This window comes from Microcaecilia unicolor, chromosome 13 (genome assembly GCF_901765095.1).
Source record: "Microcaecilia unicolor chromosome 13, aMicUni1.1, whole genome shotgun sequence".
Lineage (NCBI taxonomy): Eukaryota > Metazoa > Chordata > Amphibia > Gymnophiona > Siphonopidae > Microcaecilia > Microcaecilia unicolor.
In genome coordinates this window covers 23,020,589-23,038,252 of record NC_044043.1, presented here as the reverse complement: position 1 = coordinate 23,038,252, position 17,664 = coordinate 23,020,589, and the positions used below count along the sequence as shown (strand labels likewise).

Here is a 17,664-nt window from a genome sequence, read left to right as displayed (position 1 = left end):
TATATTAGACACAGACCATACAAGTCTGCCCAGTATCGGCCCTAGTTAATCACAGCCAGAGTCACCATCTAAGCGTCACTTGACACATCCGCACACATGCAGCCATTTAAGGTTAGGATTTTTATAACTTCCATTTTCTAATTAGAGATCCTCTGAGTTCAACCAAGCCTTTTTTAATTCCTTCATCATTTGTGTCTCTACCACCTCCTTAACGGAAGACTTTCCACATTTGTGCTGTTAAAGCAAGGAGGAGGAGGAGGATACAGCACTCAAGGTACTCGGTAGATGAGAGGCTGATGCAGTGCAGCTATCCCCGCGGGAACCCCGCAGGACCTGCTTCCATCCCCACGGGAACCCCGCAGGACCTGCTTCCGTCCCTGCAGGAATCCCGCGGGTTCCGCAGGATTCCCGCAAACCCCGTTCCCAATAACAGCACTTTAACGCGTTCAGAAAACTGTTTATAAAATTCTATGCGATATCCGTCCGGATCCGGCGTTTTATGAGAGGTGCTCTGCTGCAGAGCTAACATAAGGTCTCCTTCCGTAAATGGCTTATTCAAAAAGCTCAACTGTCGGAGAGAAAGCCTAGGCAACACCAAATTATCCAAATACAAGTCACTATCTAACCCATCCTCGTCTGGAGTTGCATATAAAGTCTCATAGAACTGGCCAAATCGATCTGCTATCTCTCTATCCAGATGTAACATCTTACTATCTAAGGCCTTCACCTGAAGAATTCGAGAGAATCCCCCTTTTTCCGAACCATACGGGCCATCAACTGCCCAGCCTTATTACCATAACGAAACAATTGATACTTATATAATTGGGATTTAACCGCCCTCTGATGTAACAATTCATTCAACTCCTTTTGAGCCACCAACAAAGCCTCTCGTTGCGCATCAAAGGGAGAATTCCCATACTTAATCCTATGTCTCCTAACCAGTTTCTCCAGACGAAGGATTTCTTTATCCCTAAGCTTCCGGGTTCTTGCTCGATAAGAGATGATATCGCCCCTCAACACAGCTTTCGCTGTTTCCCAAAAAAGAGCAGGCTGTTGCTTTTGAATACCATTATGAAATTCATAGACATCCCACCGTTCAGACATGTAAACCTGAAACCCCTGATCTCCTACCAGGTCTTGGGGGTTCCTCCAGAGATGATCTCCCTCTCTATCTGGGGGACAAGCAGTAACCAAATCAGGGCATGGTCCAACACCGCATAAGGGCCAATTTCCGCCTGAGAGATCTGAGAAAAAGGGGACCTGAGACAAAAAGATAATCTATACGGGATTGAGAAGCATGAGCTCTAGAGAGATGAGTAAAGTCTCTTTCCGAAGAGTGCAAAACACGCCACACATCTACCAGATCTAAAGCACTGCAGAGCAGCGACAGGGCACCACGACCTCCCCTGGAGCTCCCCGCACCAGGGCCGACCTATCTATCGAAGGGTCGAACACCAAATTGAAATCTCCCCCAAGGATTATATTCCCACCAACATAAGGGGTCAACTTAGCAATCAACCCCTGAAAGAAGGCTTTGTCAAAAACATTTGGGGCATATACATTGCAGAGCACTAGGTGGCGACCCGCTACTTCCACCGAGGTTAAAATATACCTACCCTCAGGGCCTACCACCATAGACTTAGACAGGATCTGTAACCCTTTCCGGAAGAGAATCATCACTCCCGCTTTCCAACCAACTGCAGGGGCTTCTACCAAAGACCCAACCCACCCTCTTTTAAATTTAGCATGTTCCCCTGAAGATAAATGTGTTTCCTGTATAAAACCAAACACACTCAATCGTATTCTTACTGGCCACTCCACCACCACAGTCACAAAGCATAATCATGTCAATGTCTCAGTCCTAGTCCTGTCTTCCACTGTGTCCTCCTTAGACCTACCTTCTGAAGTGCCACAGCCATTGCAGTTTTGCCTCCCATGCTGTGCCCGATCAGAATACATGTGCTGAAGTGGAGTTGGTGCAGGATCCTCTGGACATCAACACTCATTGCCTCATATGTCATGACAGGGCTGTGTGGGCTGTTACCATGATTACGGGCATCCATGGTCAGCACCTAGGTAGGCAAGAGAAAACTTGGATGTTCATACTTGCAAATTTGGAGAGAATTCCCTTTAATTCCCAGCCAAACCAACAGCAGGAAAATCATAGCTAAATAGCTGTAGGATTGGTCAGGCTGAAAAGAGACCAGAGGGCCATCCAGTCCAGTGTTCTGACTGTGTAACATAGCTTTGTAAGCAGTAGTGTACAGAAGAGGCAAAAAAAAACCCAAAACCTTCTGATCTGTAACAAGTTCTGCAGCAATGGGAACTGGTTTTTGACCCCCAGATATGGTGAGTAGCTTAAATCCATAAATTAACACTTCTCCAAGTTAAAGTACACCATAAGACCCTATTCATCCCTTCCACTTCCAAACATCTGTCCACTTATACATATATATTTTTTAATGGTATTTAGTATTGTAGTCTCCACTGGCAAAAAGTTCCATAATTTTTCCAGGTTATGGCTACATGTTTAATAACTGGGTCTAAGAGATCGGCCCACATCATGCCAGTGCTTCATCGATTACATTGCCTGCCTGTCACAGTGTGCATCATTTTTAAGCTACTGTGTTTGGTTCATAAATCTTTCCATCTTGGACATCCAGCTTACTTTTGTAGTAAAGTTACCAAAATATACTTCTTTATGGGAACTTTGTTCTTTTCAAAAAACAAAACAAAACCTTTTTGCAACTCCTAGGTTTTGGTATTATTAAACTTTCACCCACTAGAAAGTGTGTATTTTCATATGCTGGCCCTCTCCTCTGAAATTCCCTGAGGAACTTCAAAATGCCCATTCATATTATGCATGTTGTAAGCTTTTAAGAACTCATTTTGCCAACATTTTATTTGATGTGCTGTAGATTTGTTTAAACTGCACTGTCTGTAAGATTGTATTGTGATTGTAAATTTAATGAGTATTGCAACTGTAAACTAATTTTGACACTTCAGTATAAAGCGTTATATAAAAATCAATAAATCCAATCCTCTGAAGGAGATAAAGGTACTCATTTTCAAAGCACTTAGATTTACAAAGTTCCATAGTAACATATGTAACTTTGTACGTCTATGTGCTTTGAAAATGAACCTCCAAATCTATTTCCCCTTAGACTTTGGTCCCTATTCACAAGCATTTTCCCCCATTCATAAAATAGAAGATACAGTACATAGACCCTTTAGAGGAGCCACTTGTAGAGTTCATGGCTACACAGTTGTGTGCAATTGTTTAAGTACCCTTGGTCAAACTGTATGTTTCAATGAATCCCGAATAAATTAAAGCTGACATAATCAACATGGTACAAAGCTAAACATGATGGGGGGGGGGGGGTCATTTAGCCCTCAGCAATGTTTGTTTTTTTAAATATACCTGGATATTCAGCACCAGTATCCAAATAGCAGCCGGCATTGAATATCCAGGTATGGGTTAGCCGGTGCTATTTATCCAGGTACCTGCAATATTCAGACTGGTACCCGAATAATGTCAGAACAGCCTTCTTCCAGTCCTAGCTTTATCCAGGCAGCTACCCAATTAGTGGACTGAATATCATCGCTAACTAACTGCCAGCTCTGCCCCGGCTAGTGCTGAGGCGATCTGATAATTATCTTACCTGATAATTTTCCTTTAATCATACCAGACCAGTCCATCCACCAGCAGAAGGAGACAGAGAAAATAGTTCCAAGTACTTTGCCCCTTAAGGGTATCATGCAGCCTGGAATGCTCAGTATTTCAAATAGCCAAGCAATGGTGCTCTCAACTGCTACAAACTAAAAAACAGGAAAAAGAACCTACATAGAAGCCAAGAACACCCAGATGGTAGACCTTCCCGGGCTCTTATGTGACCAAGGGCCAGCCATACCACCCATCGAAGAGCAAGGTGAGGCACCACTCAGTCTTCCTATCTGTTGTGCAGACATACCCCTGAAGCAGGAGAAATGGCCTGTCTGTGAAGCACAATTGAGAGCAGTATAGAGCTGGCATAGCAATGTGGCATGGAGAGCAAGGGGAAATCTTGCCCTTATGAAGGGTATCCCACCTCCAGGAGCCTAAAGTGGTAGATGCAAGCCTTGGAAGCAGCAAGGAAGGAACCCAAAAGAAAACAGAAAGGGAGGGCCGACTGGACTGGTCTGGTATTATTAAAAGTAAGAAAATTATTAGGTAAGAACTAGAGAGTTGCACGGGAACAGAAATCTTACCCATCCCCACCTGTCCCTGTTGGAATCTTAACAGTCCCCACCTGTACCCACTGGAATCTTACCCATCCCCGCAAAAATTTAACCCATCCCCACAAGAATTTAACCCATCCCCGTAAAAATGTAATGGTACATAAAAGAAAATTCCGGTCAGCTCCCTCTGGATTTGAGCCACAGCACTGTAGGCAAGGAAGGAATGGAAGTTGAAACTTGGAACACAAATGTAAGATTTGTCTCTGATTCAATGGCACTGTGAGCTGAGAGGTCACCACATGCACGCGCCAGTAGGTCAGGTGACATCTGATGCTTATGCTTGTATCAGAGCGGAGGTCTGCGCATCAGCCCGGGAGCAAAGAGGATTAATTGTAAAATAGTAAGTGACAGCAAATAAAGACCTGAACGGTCCCATCCAGTCTGCCCAATAGTCACACTCATTATCAATTCGTGATTAAATCAACGAGTGTGATATTAAATACTTGATTATGGTCTTTCTTTCGTGTTTCTGGAACATAGACCATAGAAGTCTATCTGGCCCTATCCCTGTGTTCCAACTGCTGGAGTTGTCGTTGAAGCCCACTCCAGTCTATTCGTGTTCTCATTTGTGGGACACAGACCGTAAAAATCTGTCCAGCACTGTCCTTATGTTCCAGCCACTGAAGTTGCTGTCTAAGCCCTTTCCAGCCCATCCTAAACCAGACTGCCATATATTAGACACAGACCATACAAGCCTGCCTAGTATCGGCCCTAGTTAATCACAGCCAGAGTCGCCATCTAAGCGTCACTTTACACATCCACACACATGTAAAAAGGAGACTAGCACATCTGTGCCATATAGGCAAGTCTCACAACCACATGAGATAGGCTACAGCTGCAACAGTGATATACAGGCAGCTGCAATGGGTGTGCCATACAACTGGTTGCTGTAGGTGAGCTCACTGGTGGCAAATTAAGAGCCGACTCCAAATGACCACTGTAGTCATGCCATGAAGACTACCTCAGCTATTATGACAGCAATGAATAGCCAGCTGCTGGTGCATCTGTGACATGCCAGTTGTCTATGATAGTTGCATTGGCAATTGACCTATGACATGCTCTCTGCTATTGCTGGTGTGACACGCAGACTGCTGCCACAGCTACAAACAGGCTGCTGTTGCAGCTGCAACAAGCAGGCCACTGTAGCCTGTGAGAAATAGGCTGCAGATGAAGAGATGAATGCATGCTGCCAGTAGCTGCTGTTGCTATCTCACCCTATATATTATAGATACAAGCATGATATGCAAGCCAAAGTTGCACGTGTGATATTTTTCATTATTTGGATTTTGTTTATGCAGGCTACTGTTGCAAGTCTGATATGCAGGCTGCTGCTGCAGCTGTGATATGTAAACTGCTGTGTCAGCTGAACTAAACAGGGTGCTATTGCAGCAACAATATGGTGGCTACTATTGAAACGATATCCTGCATGTCTCATTTGCAGTTGGAACTTGAATTTAATTTGCGTGTTCCCACCACCTATTCTGATCTCATACTCCCCCAGACTGCTCTTACACAGTCCAGGAATTAACGAACTCCATAATCAGAAGGACTCACTGGGATATAAGAAGATAGTTTATTACAATCTCACCAAATGTAGTACAAGCAGTTCAGTCACTCATATGGTTGAGCAGCAGTTCAGGACACGTCTATCACCCACCTTCTCTGGTAGCCTTCCTTCTCTTGTCTGATCTAATACCCTTCAGACTGGTCCTTATATACAATTCTGACTCCATTGGTTCCAATGGACACTAGCTTTGTCACCAGGGTCCTTGGCCCTTATCAGTTTTATCAAAATGACTTCACATGTTATCAAGCTCTAAGTATAAACAAGTTATGCCCAGAGCGCATCTTGTGAGATGACTTTGCATATTCCCCAAACCTTTCCCTAGCCACCCCCCCTTTGGATGTTCTCACCCGGGGTGCAGCTGACCCAGTACTATGTGTACATAACCATAGCAACTCTTGCTCATGACGTCTTGCAGGTGCCAGTCCCAGAGCAAATGCCCCCCTCCCTTGCCAGCTCAGCACTTGCTACAGTGAAATGTAACTGGGTCAAAGGTGATCTCTGATTTTTACAAGCTAGCTCTCTTTTGTATCAGAGATGATTTTGATTTTAAGAAGCCTAGCTCTTATTATGAGCCATTGGCCTGTATTTTACTGAGAGCAAGGGCTAGCAAGGCTAACATATTTCTTCATTCCCCTCTTGCCGAACCACCCCCAGGGGGAGTCGGTACACATGACTATAAGTGGGTGTGCGTGGCCATCTTTTCCAGAAGGCTCTTAGAGTCCTGTAGGGGGATGCATAGGGATGAGGTGACAGGGGTGTTCTGTCATAGTGAGACAAGGCCATAGCAAGAGTCAGCATGTGGATACATAACTATATGTTGGATGAAATGCAGCATTAGGTTTCCCCTTTTATCATTTCTTCAAACTGTGATACAGCAGCTGCTGTTTAGATATGCAAGTTGATTAGCCAATTAGATACGGAAGCTGCTGTTGCAGCCGGATATGCAGGATGTGCTGTATATGTGACATAGAACGTGCAGCTGCCTCAGAGGAAGACAGACAAGCTATGAAATAGACTCTTGTACCTGAAGACATGCAGCACTGCGCTACAGTTGGGAGAAACCTCTGAAGCATACATCTGTGTGCAGAAGGAGATTTAAAGAGCAGTGTGCAGTAACTAAGCTATACATACGGCTCTTGCCAGGGTGACCTACCATGGAATGCTGCAGCTATAGCCCACAGCAAAAAAAATCCTAAAAGCTGAGTTAGGAATATATCAGAAAAAGAGCAAGATCAGTTATCTTGCCCAAATAGAGTCATTTAATAAAGTGGTTCTTTAAATTTATCTCCCATTCTCCTGGAGTCATTGGTCCATTTCCCACTCCTTTTTTGTGCTGTTATATTTACGTGGGAGCTAGTGTTCATCCACTTAGGTGGATCACTCCAAATAGAAATACAGCCATTAAGGAAACATAGCCAAGTTTGTCAAAACTTGAACTCAGTTGACATTCCCCATTACTGATCTTCCAGAATTAAAATCGTTTAAGTTCCTATCTAAAACACTCATAGAGAAGGCGTTTAGAACGGCTACACAGCTGAATTGCTCAGTTCGAAAAACACGAGACTTCCTATGCTGAGCTCAAAAGAACCCCTTCCTACCAAAGTTTTAGGTGACATCACAGGGAAAAGAAATAGTCCAACTCTCTAATAAAGAGCACATCAGGGAGACTCAGGGCCAGATGCACTAAACTTAAGGAGCCAGCAACGTGGTTTTTAAACTGGTTCTAGCCAGTTTAACGAGCAAGTAGTAAACCGGGACATGCACAAAAGGGTTCTCCGAGCTGTTGGGTGAAAATAAATAATTAGGACAATAATTATTCCCTGATAATACTTATTACAAGGTTCCTAGCTCAGTCTAGGGGATATTATACAGGAACCTTGTTGCTGGCACCCTGCCAGTGTTTTGTTCCCCGCCAAAGAACAGAAGCCACGTCACAGATTATATTATTATTATTTATTATAGGTTAAAAAAAAATAGAAACACTCTGCAATAGCTTATATGCAATATAATATCTCTTACTGATATGCACACTAACAAAATATATTGTCTAACTACACTCTGATTATCCTGAGACTATGTACAGTAATGATTAGAACAGTACAAATGATATCCTAATGATCCTTATGAAAACTTATCACATCTTATGCAAAATACACATTAGCAGCTTTCCCTGACCAAGAGCTGACATAAAGCGAATGCTACATACCTGTAGAAGGTATTCTCCGAGGACAGCAGGCTGATTGTTCTCACTGATGGGTGACGTCCACGGCAGCCCCTCCAATCCGGAATCTTCACTAGCAAAGTCTTTGCTAGCCCTCGCGCGTCAATGCGCATGCGCGGCCGTCTTCCCGCCCGAAACCGGCTCGTGCCGGCCAGTCTCATATGTAGCAAGACAAAGAGAAGGGAAGACACAACTCTAAAGGGGAGGCGGGCGGGTTTGTGAGAACAATGAGCCTGCTGTCCTCGGAGAATACCTTCTACAGGTATGTAGCATTCGCTTTCTCCAAGGACAAGCAGGCTGCTTGTTCTCACTGATGGGGTATCCCTAGCCCCCAGGCTCACTCAAAACAACAACCATGGTCAATTGGGCCTCGCAACGGCGAGGACATAACTGAGATTGACCTAAAAACTTATCCAACTAACTGAGAGTGTAGCCTGGAACAGAATAAAACATGGGCCTAGGGGGGTGGAGTTGGATTCTAAACCCCGAACAGATTCTGAAGCACTGACTGCCCGAACCGACTGTCGCGTCGGGTATCCTGCTGCAGGCAGTAATGAGATGTGAATGTGTGGACAGATGACCACGTCGCAGCTTTGCAAATCTCTTCAATAGTGGCTGACTTCAAGTGGGCTACCGACGCTGCCATGGCTCTAACATTATGAGCCGTGACATGACCCTCAAGAGCCAGCCCAGCCTGGGCGTAAGTGAAGGAAATGCAATCTGCTAGCCAATTGGATATGGTGCGTTTCCCCACAGCCACTCCCCTCCTGTTGGGATCAAAAGAAACAAACAATTGGGCGGACTGTCTGTTGGGCTGTGTCCGCTCCAGATAGAAGGCCAATGCTCTCTTGCAGTCCAATGTGTGCAGCTGACGTTCAGCAGGGCAGGAATGAGGACGGGGAAAGAATGTTGGCAAGACAATTGACTGGTTCAGATGGAACTCCGACACAACCTTTGGCAAGAACTTAGGGTGAGTGCGGAGGACTACTCTGTTATGATGAAATTTGGTGTAAGGGGCCTGGGCTACCAGGGCCTGAAGCTCACTGACTCTACGAGCTGAAGTAACTGCCACCAAGAAAATGACCTTCCAGGTCAAGTACTTCAGATGGCAGGAATTCAGTGGCTCAAAAGGAGGTTTCATCAGCTGGGTGAGAACGACATTGAGATCCCATGACACTGTAGGAGACTTGACAGGGGGCTTTGACAAAAGCAAACCTCTCATGAAGCGAACAACTAAAGGCTGTCCCGAGATCGGCTTACCTTCCACACGGTAATGGTATGCACTGATCGCACTAAGGTGAACCCTTACAGAGTTGGTCTTGAGACCAGACTCAGACAAGTGCAGAAGGTATTCAAGCAGGGTCTGTGTGGGACAAGAGCGAGGATCTAAGGCCTTGCTGTCACACCAGACGGCAAACCTCCTCCATAGAAAGAAGTAACTCCTCTTAGTGGAATCTTTCCTGGAAGCAAGCAAGATGCGGGAGACACCCTCTGACAGACCCAAAGAGGCAAAGTCTACGCTCTCAACATCCAGGCCGTGAGAGCCAGGGACCGGAGGTTGGGATGCAGAAGCGCCCCTTCGTCCTGTGTGATGAGGGTCGGAAAACACTCCAATCTCCACGGTTCTTCGGAGGACAACTCCAGAAGAAGAGGGAACCAGATCTGACTGCGGCCAAAAAGAAGCAATCAGAATCATGGTGCCTCGGTCTTGCTTGAGTTTCAACAAAGTCTTCCCCACCAGAGGTATGGGAGGATAAGCATACAGCAGACCCTCCCCCCAGTCCAGGAGGAAGGCATCCGATGCCAGTCTGCCGTGGGCCTGAAGCCTGGAACAGAACTGAGGGACTTTGTGGTTGGCTCGAGATGCAAAGAGATCTACCAAGGGGGTGCCCCACACCTGGAAGATCTGTCGCACTACACGGGAATTGAGCGACCACTCGTGAGGTTGCATAATCCTGCTCAACCTGTCGGCCAGACTGTTGTTTACGCCTGCCAGATATGTGGCTTGGAGCACCATGCCATGACGGCGAGCCCACAGCCACATGCTGACGGCTTCCTGACACAGGGGGCGAGATCCGGTGCCCCCCTGCTTGTTGATGTAATACATGGCAACCTGGTTGTCTGTCTGAATTTGGATAATTTGGTGGGACAGCCGATCTCTGAAAGCCTTCAGAGCGTTCCAGACCGCTCGTAACTCCAGAAGATTGATCTGCAGATCGCGTTCCAGGAGGGACCAGCTTCCTTGGGTGTGAAGCCCATCGACATGAGCTCCCCACCCCAGGAGAGACGCATCCGTGGTCAGCACTTTTTGTGGCTGAGGAATCTGGAAAGGACGTCCCAGAGTCAAATTGGACCAAATCGTCCACCAATACAGGGATTTGAGAAAACTCGTGGACAGGTGGATCACGTCTTCTAGATCCCCAGCAGCCTGAAACCACTGGGAAGCTAGGGTCCATTGGGCAGATCTCATGTGAAGGCGGGCCATGGGAGTCACATGAACTGTGGAGGCCATGTGGCCCAGCAATCTCAACATCTGCCGAGCTGTGATCTGCTGGGACGCTCGCACCCGCGAGACGAGGGATAGCAAGTTGTTGGCTCTCGTCTCTGCGAGATAGGCGCGAGCCGTCCGAGAATCCAGCAGAGCTCCTATGAATTTGAGGTTCTGCACTGGGAGAAGATGGGACTTTGGATAATTTATCACAAACCCCAGTAGCTCCAGGAGGCGAATAGTCATCTGCATGGACTGTAGAGCTCCTGCCTCGGATGTGTTCTTCACCAGCCAATCGTCGAGATATGGGAACACGTGTACCCCCAGTCTGCGAAGTGCCGCTGCTACTACAGCCAAGCACTTCGTGAACACTCTGGGCGCAGAGGCGAGCCCAAAGGGTAGCACACAGTACTGGAAGTGACGTGTGCCCAGCCGAAATCACAGATACTGTCTGTGAGCTGGCAGTATCGGAATGTGTGTGTAGGCGTCCTTCAAGTCCAGAGAGCATAGCCAATCGTTTTCCTGAATCATGGGGAGAAAGGTGCCCAGGGAAAGCATCCTGAACTTTTCTTTGACCAGATATTTGTTCAGGGCCCTTAGGTCTAGGATGGGACGCATCCCCCCTGTTTTCTTTTCCACAAGGAAGTACCTGGAATAGAATCCCAGCCCTTCTTGCCCGGATGGCACGGGCTCGACCGCATTGGCGCTGAGAAGGGCGGAGAGTTCCTCTGCAAGTACCTGCTTGTGCTGGAAGCTGTAAGACTGAGCTCCCGGTGGACAATTTGGAGGTTTTGAGGCCAAATTGAGGGTGCATCCTTGCCAGACTATTTGGAGAATCCACTGATCGGAGGTTATGAGGCCACCTTTGGTGAAAAGCTTTCAACCTCCCTCCGACTGGCAGGTCGCCCGGCACTGACACTTGGATGTCGGCTATGCTCTGCTGGAGCCAGTCAAAAGCTCGTCCCTTGCTTTTGCTGGGGAGCCGAGGGGCCTTGCTGAGGCGCACGCTGCTGACGAGAGCGAGCGCGCTGGGGCTTAGCCTGGGCCGCAGGCTGTCGAGAAGGAGGATTGTACCTACGCTTACCAGAAGAGTAGGGAACAGTACTCCTTCCCCCCAAAAATCGTCTACCTGTAGAGGTAGAAGCTAAAGGCTGCCGGCGGGAGAACTTGTCGAAAGCGGTATCCCGCTGGTGGAGCTGCTCTACCACCTGCTCGACTTTCTCTCCAAAAATGTTATCCGCACGGCAAGGCGAGTCCGCAATCCGCTGCTGGAGTCTATTCTCTAGGTCGGAGGCACGCAGCCATGAGAGTCTGCGCATTACCACACCTTGAGCAGCGGCCCTGGACGCAACATCAAAGGTGTCATACACCCCTCTGGCCAGGAATTTTCTGCACGCCTTCAGCTGCCTGACCACCTCCTGAAAAGGCTTGGCTTGCTCAGGGGGGAGCTTATCCACCAAGCCCGCCAACTGCCGCACATTGTTCCGCATGTGTATGCTCGTGTAGAGCTGGTAGGACTGAATTTTGGCCACGAGCATAGAAGAATGGTAGGCCTTCCTCCCAAAGGAGTCTAAGGTTCTAGAGTCCTTGCCCGGGGGCGCCGAAGCATGCTCCCTAGAACTCTTAGCCTTCTTTAGGGCCAAATCCACAACTCCAGAGTCGTGAGGCAACTGAGTGTGCATCAGCTCTGGGTCCCCATGGATCCGGTACTGGGACTCGATCTTCTTGGGAATGTGGGGATTAGTTAATGGCTTGGTCCAGTTCGCCAGCAATGTCTTTTTGAGGACATGATGCATGGGTACTGTGGACGCTTCCTTAGGTGGAGAAGGATAGTCCAGGAGCTCAAACATTTCAGCCCTGGGCTCGTCCTCCACAACCACCGGGAAGGGGATGGCCGTAGACATCTCCCGGACAATTGAAGCGAAAGACAGACTCTCGGGAGGAGAAAGCTGCCTTTCAGGAGAGGGAGTGGGATCAGAGGGAAGACCATCAGACTCCTCGTCAGAGAAATATCTGATGTCCTCCTCTTCCTCCCACGAGGCCTCACCCTCGGTATCAGACACAAGTTCACGAACCTGTGTCTGAAGCCGTGCCCGGCTCGACTCCGTGGAACCACGGCCATGGTGGGAGCGTCGAGAGGTAGACTCCCTCGCCCGCACCGGCGAAGCTCCCTCCGCCGACGGGGAGCCTTCCTGGGAGGCGACCGCAGTCGGTACCGCAAGCAGCACCGATGTCAGATACCTCACCCTGGGCAAGGGGCCAGCCGGCGCCTCACTCGACGGTACCGGTGGCGCAAGCACCCCCGGTACCGGAGGGGAAGGGCGCAACAGCTCTCCCAGAATCTCTGGGAGAACGGCCCGGAGACTCTCGTGCAGAGCGGCTGTGGAGAAAGACGTGGAAGGCGATGCAGGTGTCGATGTCAGAGTCTGTTCCGGGCGTGGAGGCTGTTCCGGGCTGTCCAGAGTGGAGCGCATCGACACCTCCTGAACAGAGGGTGAGCGGTCCTCTTGGTGCCGATGCCTGCTGGGTGCCGACTCCCTTGGCGACCCAGAGCTCTCGGTGCCGACACGGGAAGGGGACCGGTGTCGATGCTTCTTCGACTTCTTGGGACGAAGCATGTCACCGGAGCTTCCCGGCACCGACGAGGAGGACGTAGAATCCAGCCGTCGCTTCCTCGGGGCCGAGGCCGAAGAAGGTCGGTCTCGGGGGGGGCTGTACCGAAGGAGCCCTCAGGGTAGGGGGAGACCCACCCGAAGGCTCACCGCCACCAGCAGGGGAATGGACAGCCCTCACCTGCACTCCAGACGAAGCACCACCGTCCGACGACATCAGCAGACGAGGTCCCGGTACCACCGACGCCGACGCAGCCTTCCGATGTCTCAGCCCCGATGCAGAGGGTCGATGCCTCGATGCAATCACGGCCGAGGATGAAGGTCTGGACGCTGGCAACGTCGATGCACTCGATACCCCCGGTGCCGATGCCGACGAAGAGCCCGAGAACAAAACGTTCCACTGGGCCAATCTCGCTACCTGAGTCCGCTTTTGTAAAAGGGAGCACACACTACAGGCCTGCGGGCGGTGCCCAGCCCCCAGACACTGAAGACACGACGCGTGTCTGTCAGTGAGCGAGATTACCCGGGCGCACTGGGTGCACTTCTTGAAGCCGCTGGGAGACTTCGATGACATGGGCGGAAAAATCTCGCCGGCGAAATCGAAACTCGTAATTTCGGTAGGCACCAAAAACGAGGGGAAGAAAAATTCGACCCGAGGCCTAAAAAGGGCCTACCCCGAAAACGAAAGAAAACTTACCGGGGCAAAAACTGGAAGTAGCGGAAAAAAGGAAAAAGACCAAAAAGGTCCTCTCCCAAATCCTTTTTTTTTTTTTTGAGTAGCGAAACCAAAAAGGAGACGCGCGAGGTCAACTTAGGGGCGCGAACGGCGAAACACGACCGTACCGAGCGCGGACAAAAGAAGACTGGCCGGCACGAGCCGGTTTCGGGCGGGAAGACGGCCGCGCATGCGCGGTGCGCATCGGCGAGCGAGGGCTAGCAAAGACTTTGCTAGTGAAGATTCCGGATTGGAGGGGCTGCCGTGGACGTCACCCATCAGTGAGAACAAGCAGCCTGCTTGTCCTCGGAGAAACCAGTCGTACTTAGATAAAACCACTGCCTAACCCCAAACTAGGAAATATATCACTGTGATCTCACCACGTTGTCCTGATGACGGCTTCAGATGAGACCGGAGCAGAATCTCCCCAGACGCTATCTCAGCTGCCTGTGTCCTGGATATAGTGCAGGTCTTACTCAGCAAACAAGCAGGTTTCCGTCTCTCCGTTGGTATTCAGAGCCAATATCTCTGCCACAGGTATTTGCACCAGTTATGCAGGTCACAAGGTTGGTATCATACAGTCTCTAGCTCACCCGGAGCCTTGCTGGATTTCTCAGGTCCTTCACAGGTACTCCTCCTCCGAAGGTCTCCGACTAACTTCTCCCACTCTTCCCGCATTCTTCTAGACCTCTTGGTTGGGTGATAGCCTGGACCAATTGGCCTCTCATACAGTCCAGTGCATGAGCAAGAAGAGTTCTTTGTTTTGTGACCTTGGAGATGGTAACTTCTGGTGCCATGAGTATGACTCCCTTCCCAGCCTCTCAGAGATAGCAGGGGGATGGTTGGAACACAGAATGTCCTTGGCTTCAGCAAGCCTGTCAGTGATTTTCCACAAGCTGAAGCTGGATCTTGCTGACACAGAGATGTTCAGGTCAGAGGGTTCCAGCAGCCATCTTATTGTACCAAGATGTCATAGGCTTGTATAGGCCAAGACCAGCTTAGGCTAGATCACAGAGAAATACCCCTGAGCCATGTTCCTATCACAGTAGCAGCTAACGAAAACGGAATGCAAAGCTATTATAATGAGCTAATTACTATTATAATGTGAATGCGATGCACTACTGTTTGCGACCCCATGCACAAAAGCAGTCCCTACCTTTACCGTGGAAATGTTAACGGGAGGTGTAGACCTGCCGGTTCTTCATTATCGCAAGTAGGAGAGAAACAAGGCAGGGAAGATGGAGCACACACACACACACACAAAAAGTATACCAGCTTACACACAGCTTCTTTGTGTGTATGAAAGCCGTGCCATATGTTTCCTTTTCAAATTACATTTTACTGGCAAGAAATTGGGGGGGGGGGGGGGGGGGGGGCGTACCGAAATGTAAAGCATAAAAGTACCAAAAATGCAAGGGTCCATCAAAGAAACAGCATCTATGGGAAACAGGCTTGGTTCCACCCCCAGCTGTTCCTGCTGCTTCCTTCTACTGGCCGGCTGACATCCTAGAACGTCCATCTCCATGAAGATGGACTCTCATTGGCTGGCTGCTATCCCAACTCCTCCTCCCTGTAGGGCTTCCCTGATGATATCACTTTAGAGCTCTGAACTGATTAGTTCTCCAAAGACAAGCAGGCCAATATTCTCACATATGGGTGACGTCACGTCGGCCCGGAGGACTTTCTAGCAAAGTCTACATCAAAATCAAAAAATGTCCCCCGTTGCGCGGGCGGATGCAGTGCGCATGCGCGCGTCCGTTTTCCCGCCCGTCGCGCGGGCACATTCCTCAGTTTTTTCTTCTCCGCGTCTGAGGTGACACGGAGCTCGACTTTCGTCTTCGTGTTGCTGTGCCCGGAGGTGAAGATTCGTGAGAAAAAGAACAAAAGTATCCTTACTATTGTATTAGTATTTTTTCGTTTATTAAGTTTCCTTTCTTTTAGCCTGCGATTTTATTTAAATCGCTCGTTCGGGTTTATTTTCCCTTTTTGTCTTGTGTCCTCTTTTTATCGACACAATCGCGTCTTTTGATTTGGCAGGGACAGTTTTTCCCGAGATGTCAACGAAGACGCCCAGCGGCTTCAAGCCTTGTGCCCGCTGTCATCGGGCCATCTCCGGCACTGACACACACTCGTGGTGTATTCAGTGCCTTGGGCCGGACCATCGCTCGGAGAGCTGCAAACTGTGTCTCGCCATGAAAAAGCGGACACTGCTCTCTCGAGACGCCCAGAGAGAGAAGATTTTTGGGCCCGGTGCTTCGGCGTCGGCGCCGTCGTCTAAGTCGGCGCTGTCCAAATCGGCGCTGGTGAAGTCGGTGCCGTCGAGGACGATGTCTTCGAAGCCGGTGTCGTCGAGGTCAACGTCGAAGGAAGCGTCGGCACCGGGAGACCGGGGACAGGCTGCCATTCGACCGATGCACGCTGGGAGCAGTGATGCATCGAGTGGGTCTCCACCCGCCTCGGCGCCTCCTGCTTTGCAGACCTCCCGGGACCGTCCTGCGTCGGACCCGGCCCCGAAGAGACGTGTGGATTCCACGTCCTCTTCTCCGGTGCCGAGGAGTCTCGACGACATGCGTCGGGCGAAGGCCAAGAGGCATCGTCGTCGGTCTCCTTCGCGTCACGGCACCGGGAGCTCCGGGTCATCGATACATTCGATACCCGAGAAGCGTCGGTGCCGAGAGGACCGCTCCCCCTCTATTACTGAGGTTCCGACGCATGGGGTCACTGGCAGCCGAGTCCCCACTCCCCAACCTCAGCAGACTTTGCCTCCAATGCCTCAACCGACCCCTCAGCATCTTCCGGCAGCAACTCTGGATGAGCGTATGCAGACCATGTTTCCATTTTTTATGGACATGATGCAGCAGTGGCAGTCGGCATCGAGGTTGTCAGTGCCGACGGCGTCGGCGGTGCTGGTGTCGATGGCTTCAGAGGCACCGGTGCCGACGGCGTCGGAGGTATCGACATTGCCGGTGCCGGATGTTTCTGCATCAGGCCTTCAGCCTGTGGTGAGGTCTGTCTCACCGGTGCCGCCTCCGGCGCCGGTGTCTTTGACTTCCCGAGTTGGCTCTCCCGAGACGTCGGGGCAGGAAGCTTCTCCGGAGTCTCAGGGACCGTCAACTTCTCGGCATCGTCATAGAGGCCGTCAAGCCTCTTCGTCGAGACGGGCTCAGATCCGGGCGGCTCTGTCTGAGCTTTTAGCCCCATCTGACAATACCTCATCTGAGGATGATGATGGAGTGCATGGGGAGTTCTCTGGCGAGGATTCTCAAGGTATTCCATCTGACTCCACTCCCTCGCCACAGAGACAGCTGTCTCCTCCCGAGAGTGTGTCTTTTTCATCTTTTGTTCGGGAGATGTCTGAGGCCATCCCCTTCCCCGTGGAAATTGTGGATGAGCCCAGAGCCAAAATGCTTGAGGTTGTGGACTATCCATCTCCACCTTCATCTTCTGCCACAGTTCCTTTTCATGAGACTCTCAAGGAACTTATGCTGAGGAACTGGGAGAAGCCTTTTTCTTGCCCAACCGTCCCCAAAAAAGTAGAGTCCCAATACCGGATCCACGGGGAACCCAGTCTCATGCGGGCTCAATTGTCTCATGATTCAGCGGTGGTGGATTCCGCTCTCAGAAGAGCCAAGAGTTCCAGGAACTTCTCCTCGGCGCCCCCGGGGCGGGAGTTTGGAACGTTGGACTCTTTTGGGAGAAAGGCGTATCAGGCTGGTCTGCTCGCTGCCAAAATCCAGTCGTACCAACTCTACACGAGTATTCATTTGCGGAACTCTGTGAGGC

General features: G+C 49.8%; 1 protein-coding gene across 2 annotated transcripts in view; it reads right to left on the bottom strand.

The window, feature by feature from the left end:
* Nucleotides 1–17,664, bottom strand: part of ABHD11 (abhydrolase domain containing 11) — an 88,806-nt gene that overhangs the window by 29,383 nt on the left and 41,759 nt on the right. For both annotated transcript variants that reach the window (XM_030186093.1, XM_030186094.1), the window contains one exon: nucleotides 1,899–2,072. In XM_030186093.1, coding sequence (XP_030041953.1) covers nucleotides 1,899–2,072 — 174 coding nt within the window. The remainder of the gene's footprint in view (nucleotides 1–1,898; nucleotides 2,073–17,664) is intronic.